The 12151-nt window shown below is 38.9% G+C and overlaps 1 protein-coding gene across 1 annotated transcript in view; it reads left to right on the forward strand.

Moving 5' to 3' along the window:
- mindy3 (MINDY lysine 48 deubiquitinase 3) overlaps nucleotides 1–12151 on the forward strand; it is a 36916-nt gene extending 24765 nt beyond the window's left edge. Inside the window, exons 13-16 of the mRNA XM_057834543.1 lie at nucleotides 1344–1416; nucleotides 6392–6479; nucleotides 7197–7268; nucleotides 11307–12151. Coding sequence (XP_057690526.1) covers nucleotides 1344–1416; nucleotides 6392–6479; nucleotides 7197–7268; nucleotides 11307–11456 — 383 coding nt within the window. The 3' untranslated portion in view covers nucleotides 11457–12151. The remainder of the gene's footprint in view (nucleotides 1–1343; nucleotides 1417–6391; nucleotides 6480–7196; nucleotides 7269–11306) is intronic.

Genomic DNA, 12151 nt, shown 5'->3' on the forward strand with positions numbered 1-12151 from the left:
AGCAGTATGGTCTGGCGTTGCTCGGTTGAAAAAGTGAAAATTGGCATTTTCTATGCTAATCTTTTGAGTTTCGAATGCATTTTCCACGCTAAAAGGAGGCCTACAGAGATAAACCTATCTCAGAACACTCCCAGACAAATAAAGTACAACTATGTATGTAACATTATGTCAAAATCCGCCCAGCCGTTTCGGCATCCATAACACACGAACATGCAGACAAAATCGCCTTCATAGAGATAAAGATAGTCAACTGAAACAAATCCCTTATTAATATTTCAGAAAATTTTACTTTTTTTTTTTTTTAATCCAGCGTTTTGTTGTAGAGTACTCAAAGCACCAAGGTATCATCTCACCACATTTTAAATGTGTACATCAAAAGCGTAAAGTTTGAAAGCCAAATGTGACATTGCAATCGCAAGAGAAGTGTCTTTTGCCCAAAAATGGTGCTGTCGCCTCCACAATCAGGTCGCATTTTCTTTGCTAATTTTTGGAGTATCGAATTAATTGTCCACACTAAATGGAAGCCTACAGAGTTCAAACCCATCTTAGACGCTCCCAGACACATAAAGTACAACTGTGTAAAATTTCATCAAAATCCACCCAGCCGTTTCGGAGTCCATAGGGAACGAACACACACAGACACACACAGACAAAATTCTATTAATATGTAAGTATATAATATTATATATGACACTTCAAAGTCTCATAAACATGCAGGAGTTTTATTTGCGACATCTCCTCTTGAGCTTTAACGTTCCTGGTGAAAATGAATGCAAATCTATATTTATTTAGTCGTCGATTTACTTTAGCGCCCCTAAATTTTCTACTTCCACCCCTAAAATTTAAGCTCAGGGCCTCGGTATTCTTAGTAAAAAAATTCTGTCGGGAGCCCTGCTCTCCCAGGAGGTATGACAACACAGCCACAACGGTCTCTGTTAAATGCTTAATGCTGTTTGCACATACGTTTTTGGGTGAGATGGGTTGAGGGAAGTGGTCAAAACAGATAGGCCATGCATCTAAATAAGTGCCTACAGGCTTACATGTTCAAGTTTGAAAGAGCTGCATTCTATATTCGTAGATGGGCCTTCAAAAGCACATGTTAGCATTTAATCATCTCCTTACAGGTAAAATGATCATCATGCCCATGGAATGTAGGTCTGGAAGAAAGGGCAAAGTGTATATGTGTGTTATTTTGACTTGCATCACATATGTTAATTCCCATGTGGAATGTACCGTGTGTGCAGTATGGGTGAAGGACTTATTTTTTTATTTTATTTTTTTTAGCTACAGCTGTGTCCTGGTCCAACTTGGTCATCCGTCTCCCTTTGTGTCTCTCCCTCCAGATAACGGCTTCATCCCAGACTGTCTGCTACAGGAAGTGATGAAAGCCCTTGACCTTGTCTCAGAGCCAGAGTAGTAAGTGCTTGCATTTCTTGCGGCTGGTCTTCGCGGCTGCTCGTATGAGTGTGTGTGTGGCACCTGTAGCTCTTCTAAAGTTCCCACTCCAAAGTCATGGCCAGGCCAGGTCAACGGCCCAGCTCACGTTTCACTGCCAGACTGCTACAAAGTACAGCTAGAGTCGACTCATAGTGAATGTGTAAGATTAAAAAATAAATAAAACTCAGAATCCTCGGCTCAGAGGAAGAACATTAACGACAGGAAGAAAGCCAGCAAGAGGGGAGAACAGTTAAAAGTATTGCTTCAAACAGGAGCACGTTTTCCACCAAGGAGCGTTAAGCCCTGCACTGGGACAGGCATAGCCGGGTGTTTTGACCAATGATGTGCTCTGCAGAGCCCCAGATGGCCAACACATCACAACATATTCGAGCACACCATGGGGGGACTCCTTTCCCTTTACATGCCACACAACATGAGTATAACAGGCCAAAATACATCATGTTGAATAATGTTCCGTTAGTTGGTGGTGATGATCTAAAACAACCCATTTTGTGCATTTATTATTAAGTGAACCAGGGCATGCTGTTCTTTCCATGTGCCTCACAATGTCTTATTTTAGTTTTTCGTGTGATGCTGTTCTGGCCACTTGTGAACAAATGATAGATGTTCTCAGCCATCAAAGAATTAGATGTATTAATGTCTTGCTATTTTAAATTAAGCAAAAATATGTTTTTTGCCTGATATATTGAACAGATGGTGAATTAAAACCGTTAGCGTAACTCTTAAGTTAAATTTGTTTTTTTAACTGACTGCTAATCACAAATTACTCATAGCATATGTACCATTTCTTAAAGGGACCCACGGATAGGAAGACTTGTAGTTCTTAAAAGATAAACGTTAATATGAGTTGATATGAAAAACCCTCTTGATGTTGTCGTTATTATCCAATTTGTAAAATTAGTTTAACTTGTAAGTCACCATTGTTGTTAACGTCGCAGGGCGGTGACGTCACATGGTTACGCTGCAGGGCTTCCAGATTATGACTCTAGTGACATAAACATGTCATCTGTTCAACCCCATTCAATTTAAACCCGAGAGGATTCAATTTGAACCCAAGAGGAACATTAATGTGCATGACAGCACTGTCAATATTTCACAAAGCGAGCAGCAAAAACAAAATGAACAGGTAAGACGGGATGAGACGAGACGAGTGTATGACAAAACCATTCTTCTGCCAAAATGTGTTACACTGGCGAAACGTCCTACAAGAAGTGAATTTAAACCCAAAGTACTACCGTGCGCTTTTACCTTGTTTTGTTTAGATGCATACAGACAGAACATACTAAAGATGCCTTAAAAAAATACTTAAACGTAGTAATATCAAATAAGGGTGGTTTAAATACTCTACGTGACTAATGTGGTCAACAGTAGAGGTGTGCAAAATTTCCGATTCTTAGATTATTCGCGATTCGGCCGTGGAAGATTCGAGAACGATTCACAAACATCCAAATTCCGATTATTGAAATATGCCAAGTAAAGCGGAAGTACAACACACTCAGCGAGCCGCGCGGTCTTCGGTACGCAATAAGGCACGGTGCGAGAGTAGCTAAACATCATGCTTCTCATTACCCGGCCCCTCAGGTAATGCCAATGCTCAACTCACGGCTCTAGCTCAACTCATGCCACGAGATAAAAAAACACAACAACATACCTGACTGCTGGCGACAAGCTGCTACAAAGTACATCCACATAATGTTACGGTAGATATAATTTATATAGGACTAGATGCAATATCGATTCGGTAGCGTGAGCAGCACATCTACAAAAAGCTAGATGCGTGCGTTAGTAAACGGCCGCCATCTTAAAGCAGTACACTTCCCTGCAAGGCTGTTGTAGCGAACCTTCCAAGCGGACCTAATTAACTTTTTATCTAAAATACTCCTAAATTGGTAAAATATTGACTTGAATCTATCTTTAAAATAGTTTTTAAACTTTCACATGTCGAAAGTAGACAAAAGGGAAATTATGGAATAACGGGAGCAATTTTTACAACTTTAACAGTTGATTCACATCATTAAATTAATTGAATGTAGTTCAAAGCTGCTGATACAGAATGGGGACTGGAGTTTTTTATTTACTGTTATTTTTGTATATTTGTTTACTGTTATATGTTAACTTGATACTGAAATAGTAGTTTGGTTTAGCCTGAGAGTATTTATGAACAATTTTGGAACTAATGTACAAAACATTAAAAAAAAAAAAAAAAAAAAAAAAAAGGAAGGGGGTGCATCCATAATCGTTTTATAATCGAATCGGAGCCTCTGAATCGTAATCGTAATCGAATCGTTAGGTGCCCAAAGATTCCCAGCTCTAGTCAACAGATCAACAATCGGCTTGAAAGCTACCACAAGAAAACACAATGCTTAAAAGTATGAGAGGGAAACACATGCAAAAAGTATTTTGAGGCAATGAAAAGATATTAAAAGACTCAATAAAAACACAAATGTTAAATACTCTGTGCTTTTAACCGATGTGCGCATGTGTTGGACATCTCTCCGCGTAGAAGGAATTGCAGAAGACCGGTAGTGTTCGTTTAGTGAGTGACAAATTACGTCATCACCCCGAGCGTCCATTGCGCGCATAAAATATGGCGCCATCCGTAGGTCAAAACATGTACTGAATGTTATAGATTTTTTTATTAGAGCCTACAAGTCTTTAAGTTCGAGGTTCCATTTAAAGAGGCCAAGATTTTGAATGGATGAGGTAAAGAGCCAATGTAACATAAATTGGCACTTTTAGAGTGCTGGACTAAAAAAAGAAAAAGAACGGAAGAAAGAAAATGTCTAAGGAAAATCTTCCCTTCACAGGAGACTTGGTATTTATATTAAGATTATTTTTTGATCAGGTTTTGCCATTCTTGGAACAGCCACCTTTTGGCAATGCAGAGGATAGGCTAGCTTAACTATCGTTTTTTCCAAATCTACTTGGCTCGATCATAATTTGAAGGTCCATTCTGTCAACTGATAGCATTTAAATCATTCCGTTTACTCATGAGCTAATATAAAGAAGGGATTTATAAATTGTACTGTGTATGTCAAAAACTATTAACAATGCTCGCGTTACTTCCGGGGGCAGCAGCGAATGAATTAAAATCCTTATTATTAGTGTAGTTGCTGCATAAGTCATTATTGCTACCATTGATGTCACTAGTATTATTATTTATTATCATTATTATTATTGTTGTCGTTGTCGTTATTGTTGTTGCTTTTGCTGTCATTATCATTGTTATAGTGTTGTCACCGTTATTCGAATAAATTTAAGTCCAGTTATTAAGGTTATAAACATAATACATTCAGGATAAAATAAGGACGTTCGTGCTGATAGTGATAGTTAAAATAAATAGGGATTCAGCAGCGAATGAATTAAAATCCTTATTTTTAGTGTAGTTGCTGCATAAGTCATTATTGCTACCATTGATGTCACTAGCATTATTATTTTTTATTATTATTATTATTGTTGTCGTTGTCGTTATTGTTGTTGCTTTTGCTGTCATTATCATTGTTATAGTGTTGTCACCGTTATTCGAATAAATTTAAGTCCAGTTATTAAGGTTATAAACATAATACATTCAGGATAAAATAAGGATGTTCGTGCTGATGGTGATAGTTAAAATAAATGGGGATTCATATCTGTTTACAGTAGATGAAACATTATGCAAACATGTCTCCACATTATAGTATAGGGCTGACAAGGAGGAGATCTGATGCTAGAGGCTAACCCCATTGGCTCAAGCTCCAAAATCTTGTCTTTTAATGCCTGATGAACTCGTCTAAGTATCCTTGAGGAAGATACAAAACCCCACGTTGCTCCTGGTGCCGCGTCACCAGTACCTAAATGAGGATATAGTGTGAAGCGCTTTGAGGACCTTAAAAAGGTGGAAAGGCGTAATACAAGTTTAACTCCATTTACCATTTAACCAATCAGGGGCACGGCTGCATCTCAGCTGAAATAACCAGGTTTTAAATGGATTTTTTCATATCGCCCGGTCGGATTAAAAAAAGGCGGATACAGATACAAGTCAAATTTCCAAATGTCTGTGCCGATAATCGGTCTATCTCCAATACTAACAGTAAACAACATTTGCTGTTTTTACATATCTGAGGCCAAAACTCATTGAATTGTGTTCACGCTCATGCAACCATGCACAAGTTTAAAATAGGCTGCAGTTACGCTTTACCCCAGTGGTGGCAGTCGCGAGTAAAAAAAAAAAAAAAGTTACAAACTCTGTATAGTACCTCTAACAACATAACTACAACTTCCTAACGTTCTACTTACTAAATTTTGAATTTACGTCTATAATATATAGAATAACAAGCTACCTTGCTCTGTTCTCATGTTTCTATTGTCAGAAAGCTGCTAATATCGAAATCAAATTGGGCCTTTTAAACAAGTTCAATGAATGTTGTGTTGAAATAAGCCTGACTTCCTTAGACTACTGCCAGATAAACGCACAATGTCTCTGCATTGAAACAGATTGACGCAAGGCTATAAATCACAGATGAGAAAACATCAGCTGATTGCATTAGTGCACAAGACACAAAGATGGATTAGACATGAGGAAAAACTGCAACTTGCTCCAAGGAATTGCACGCATTGTCATACCGCATCGAGTCCACTTTTAAATGATCACGTCACGAATACACACACACACATACATCATACTTAACTACACTACACAAGTAGAGGGAGTCCATTCTCTCCCTGCTGCCTTAAAAGGCAATCGAAAAAAGTCTTATTTCATTTGCACCGTAATAACAATAATAACGCTGATCTAACACACAGGAATGTCTGGAAAGAGGTATATTTAGTTGCACCACAGTCTTTGTGAAAACACGCTAGCGCTCACCAAAACATGGTTTCACTGGGCGCTGACGTGATGTTTCCTTGTATTCTTAACTAACTTTTTTCTTTATTTCCCCCATTCCTTCATCAGTGTCAGTCTGGTCAAGAACAAGTTGGATCCAGAGAATTTGGGCATAATTCTCTTGGCCCCATTCCTCTTGGAATTCTTTCCTGATCAGGTATGTGCACAAAGGTGGACACACAAATTCCTTCAATCCTTATTTAGTTGTGCTTAGCGTAGTTAAAAAACAATCAGTTTGAGAACACCTTCACATGAGCTTCGATATCCGTGGCCAAGTGCTGTTTTAGCTAATCAAAGGCTTTTGCGCCAAAACATTCCTGTGGTGTCTCATGTGAAATCTATGCGTGTGTTCACAATCGTGACGCTGCTTGCTAAAGAGTTTAGAGAGGGCTGTTAAGCCTTCGTATTTTATGAGACAGAGATAGAGGGAACTGTGTTAAAGTGATCAGGGCTTTAGGGACTCACCAGAGGAGCTGCAAAGAAATTATACTGCCATTAGCCAAGTGGTCGCACAAGCAGACACACGTGGGATTGGGTCAAGGGTTTGAATTTCATACAAAGGCATACAAACACAAGAAACTGAACACGCGCACAGACAACACACCCTATTTGCATCTTGCACATATAAGCTTAACTCAGCAAAAGTGTCATTGCTGTTCTAGTTTTGGCTCCTTTGTGGTAATTGGAGTTACGCTTTGTTTCAGGGCTTTAAAAATGCACTAAAATGTAACATGCAGGATTGTAAGTTTGCTGCCAGAGCTTTGCAGTCAAAAATGTTCCACTTCTGGGTCTTAACCTCCAGTTGTGCGATTATGTTCTGGCTGGAGAGCCTCTCCAGCATGTTTTTCACTCTGTTTCCCGACCTGTGTTCCAGGATTCAGGAATCCCGGACTCATTTACCGTGTATCACTATAATGGGCTCAAACAGTCTAACCACAATGAGAGGGTAAGACGATGATGCTTCCTTCTCCTAAACAGTCTCTATCCATGTTGCATATCTTCATTACCTGTCTTCACTCATGCACACTCTGTCACAAAGACACACACTGTCGGCGGTACCTTAACCTTCCAGAATAAACAGTAGCTATTGCAAGCCCAATCGCCTGTCCAGTCATCCAAAAACCCATAGCCTTTCCTCCTGTTTGCAAAGCCATTATGGCAGAGAGGCGAGTGCCAACAGCACGGCTGTGATGAATTGTCACCGGCAGGTTTAGTATGACGGATGACTGTCAGTGTGTGTGTAGCGCATCTGTCGCTGCAGACAAACCTGGTAGTCAGGAATATCCCTTTCTGAAGCAACAACTTTTTTTATCATTTGTCATATGACCATGTATGTCTACCTGAAGTTGTCGGAGGTGAACCAACACAAGTCTTCAAATGCAAGGGCATTTTTAAGCACATCACTGCAAGGCGCTTCTTATGTTGCAGTAGCGATTCCTTTTAATCGACACAAATGGGTATAACAGCTCCTAAAAGTATTATTCATATCCCTGCAGCTGGTATATATGTGTATGTCTGCACAAGTGGGTGTGTCTGCTCTAAAATAACACTGAAAAGAGATTGATAGCGCCACTGTCTGTGGCTGGGGTCAGGAAACAAATTAAATCAAGTGATATTGTTTCCCATTGGGACACATTGGATCTATATTTGTTTTTCGACTACCGCAAAGATTTTATTGTGTGCTTCACAAATGTGACAGGTTTATTTGGAAAATGTTCATTTTAGGGTTTTTTTGTTCAAGAAGGGTACATAGGTAGCAATATTTAAAATGTGAGGGACCCCACACAATGAGGAAAAACGTATGTTCTGACTGTGCAACTAGAAGGTAAAATTAATAAGAAGAAGCTTGGCCAAATAGCAAAGACTAGCTACTGGTTAAGGCATTGCAGTTGTCACATTTATTAGGAATGACTTTTAAAAAGATTTATCCTAACTAATAATGCTTTGATGTAGAGCCGTCCCGACTCGTCGACATAGTCGACGTCATCGATGACGTAAATGCATCGAAGAGCACAACATCCTGTCGGCGGTTAATAAAGGGTTAAAAAATATATATCCATGGAAAGTTGAGAATGTCGGACTGTCGGTATGTAACCGGGGAAAGTGGCACAAAGCCAAAAAAGCTCACCAGAGTGGCCAAAACATTGACTTATTTCAATGAAACAAAGGAGGGTACACTGTTGTGTCCTGTCCCTTCAATGCCAAGCTTGCATACCAGGCTGCACATGGGCTGTGAATGAACACCTAAAGCGCCGTCACCCAGTTGTAATTTTGGAAGACGACAGGAGACAACAAATTGGCAGATCTTAAGTCTATCTAGCGAACTAACGACATGTTTTATTGAAGTTTGTAAGCCTGTCGCGATATGCAATGAGTCAATTAATCCCACAGTAAATAAAAATGAGGGCGATAATTTTCACTGCTGCGTTTTATCACCGCTTGCGTGCATACATTTTGATTGTGCGTGTTGATGGCATATGAGACTCCAGTTCCTTTCACAGATGTTTATTGGTCATCAATATGCCGTAGAATTAAAAGTTCAGACATAAAAAATAAGGAAACACATCTACTATATTAAACACTGTAAACGTTAGCATTGCTACTTTGAGACTACTGGGGCAAAAAGACAACCTACTTAACTCTGCTATAAAAAAATTGGCGGTCTTCTCCAAAACGCAAACTTGCGGTTAAAAGGTGACACTTCAAACATTAAAAATAGCTGGTTAACAGCATATGCAAACGAAAAAAATGAAAGAAAGAAAAACAAATCTATTACTGACACCACATGCAATGACGAAAAGTGTTTTTTTGTTTGTTTGTTTGTTTGTTTTTTGCGGAGTGTAAAGCTTACGGTTAGCGGTTTAGCGAACGTACTTCTGGTGAACATTTAAATTACATAAAAGCATGTGATGTTTATCACATAAATAACGATTTCTGGAATTAATACCACATACTTCAGAATTCGGATTCTACACTAAAAAAAACTTTAAAATTACACCCTTTATGAAAAATCTGATAGGCAATGAATAATTATTATAATACTATTATATATAGTAGCATACTATAATATTAATGCTGGATTTTTTTTTAAATAAATAATTGTTTTGAATCATGTTTGAAAGGCGAAGTCAGTGTTCTGAATCTGTTTACATTCAATTCTTTTGCACTGGTTAATGCTATCAGCATTTGACCATTGTTTATTTGTGATTTATTATTGTTATTTACGTGTTTATTTGTACTTTAATAAAGAGTTTAAGTGTTCCAAAATGTTTTTTGTGAATTAATAAGCGTCAACAAAAATGTCATTGCTAAATTAGTGCTTGGGGGGGGGGGGGGATCTATCAAAAATCTATTCGGCTGACTAAATGAGAAAAAATTAGTCGTTAGGGACAGCCCTACTTTGATTTGTGTTAAACCAGTTTAACATTTACAGTAACTCGCTTTGTGAGTCCTTTAAATAATCAGTAAACTTTTTTTCCAAAGTTACAAAAACCCGAAGAAAAAAAAAAAATCTCACATTATTTTTTTTAATCCCTTGATGCTGGCTAAATACCTTACCTTTAGATCTGATATATTGCGCAGTTTTCTCGTGTCGTTATGCAAAACAGCGATCCAAAAAACTTGGAAGGGCTTGCTTATTTTTAAGTTATGCAACTGCAGGTTAAAATTCTGAATTGTCAGATGTGTCATTTTTTTCTTTGTGATTGTATCCTTCTAATGTATAGCCATCATTTTGTGTTTGACTGGATGAGAAGATCACTTGTACGGTGGGATGACACGATACATTCCAGACACGATATGTCCCAGACAATAACACAACTTTCATTCTATATTCCCTCAACTTGTATATGAAAACCCCCTAACACTGTCGCTACAGTGCGGTTAACATGAATAATGTGCTGCCATTTGTTACGCATCCACCCATCCATCCATCTATACATTTTCTATACCGCTTATTTTCAGAAGGATTGTAAGTGTGCTTGTCAATGCTGACTTCAAGCAAGAGGCAGTATACACCATGGACTAGTTGTCAGCTAAATGCAATCTGCATTGCCTAATTTAGTGTTTGTTGGTTTGGCATTTATGTAATTTGTTTGCTTTTTGAAAAATTCAAGGTAGCGCCACTGCGCCATTTTGTTTTGGAGCTTGTTAAGGCTTCAAATTCTGCTGCTACTAGTTGGCGCTACAGAGGTGAAGCAAATGACCCATACAGGACCCTTCAGGGTATGACTCTCAACAAGCATGGGAGGTTTGGCGCAGATATGATGTATATCAGTCAAGTTATGACTGTTCAAAAAATTTTGTGAGAGACAAAATGCCGAGGGTCTTTTCACTTTCCTGTTTGGACCCTGCCGCCTCAACGAAAACTCAATATTTTTCACCAGATACCTGATCAAATGTCTTAAGGCTCCCCTGATGCTGGTTTGAGATGAATTGATTTTTTTTGCCCGAGGAGGAGGGGCCTTTCTCGTAAAAAAGGGGATTTCCTGTTCAAACGAGGGGGCGCTAGACCTAATGGGTAATATTTCAATGCAGTCGTGTTCAGGCTCGGATAGCTCACATGCATAACAGATATGAAAAAGATTGCACCTTGTATCAGGAAGTTATTAGTCATTTACTGAATTTGGCGTGTTTCCAAAAAAATTGCTGACTTTTAGTACCCTGCCAGTCAGGCCTGTGAATGAAAACTCACCATTTTGATAAGTTAGGATCTCATATGTCTCGTGAACAGTCGTACCAATTTTGAGATGATGTTTAAAAAACGGCTCAACTAGAACAAAATGCTTTTATTATGACGAGGGCTTACGTTATCATTCCATGTGTCAAAATTGCATTAAAATCCCCCTGAAGTTTGTACTGACATCGACATACAGTGGGGAGAACAAGTATTTGATACACTGTCAATGGGTTTTCCCATTGGCAGTGTATCAAATATTTGTTCTCCCCACTGTATGTATGTGTTGTGCATACACGCATGTTTCAGGTGGAGTATGCGGAAGGGACCGCTTTGGTGCTAGGATTTGAAGACCCCATGGTACGGACCGATGACACTCCAGTCAAGCGCTGCCTACAGACCAAGTGGCCCTATATTGAGCTGCTGTGGACCACAGAGCGTTCACCATCACTCAACTAGTCTTGTCTGTACGTGAAACGTACCACTACTGCCTCCATCTCCCACACACAAACACCTGCACACACTGCTGTGCTCCAGGGAGATGAAGACCAGTACCACAACCATTTAAACACACATACATGCAGAATATATACACAATATTAATGAATGAGAACTGCACACAAAAGACTGCAACAAACACACTATATGCCTGAGATTAATTCTTTCAGTCGAGATTCAACTCACCTTTAAATGTTATTGTTTTTGTCCAGCACGGCTTGCCATTTGCTACACAGAATGTTTGTCATGTTCAACTGTAGTGTGTCACACAAAGACACATGCCACAGTGCATATAGAGTTGTTATAAAAACTCAACGACTGTTTAAAGGACTGAAAACAAGGAATGACCAAAGCCTTCCACATGAGAACACAGACTTTCATTCTCAAAACGTTTACAAGTATAGGACCAACATATTCACTCGTTGAACTGTGGAGGTTGATTCAATGTTTTCAAGAATATGTAAGACTGCACACTGATAATGTACCTCATGCACCACATTGAGAAGTTGGTCAGGCGTTCATGTATTTATTAACACACTCACAGTTCGGATTATGGAATAAACACTTTTTTGACAAGCTCCTCCATTGTATTAATATGAAGTCTTCTTTGTTCAACATCATGAAACATAAGGTTTCCAGGTCCGTCTGCATCCCTG

Source organism: Corythoichthys intestinalis, chromosome 4 (assembly GCF_030265065.1).
Source record: "Corythoichthys intestinalis isolate RoL2023-P3 chromosome 4, ASM3026506v1, whole genome shotgun sequence".
In the NCBI taxonomy this organism is placed as follows: Eukaryota; Metazoa; Chordata; class Actinopteri; order Syngnathiformes; family Syngnathidae; genus Corythoichthys; species Corythoichthys intestinalis.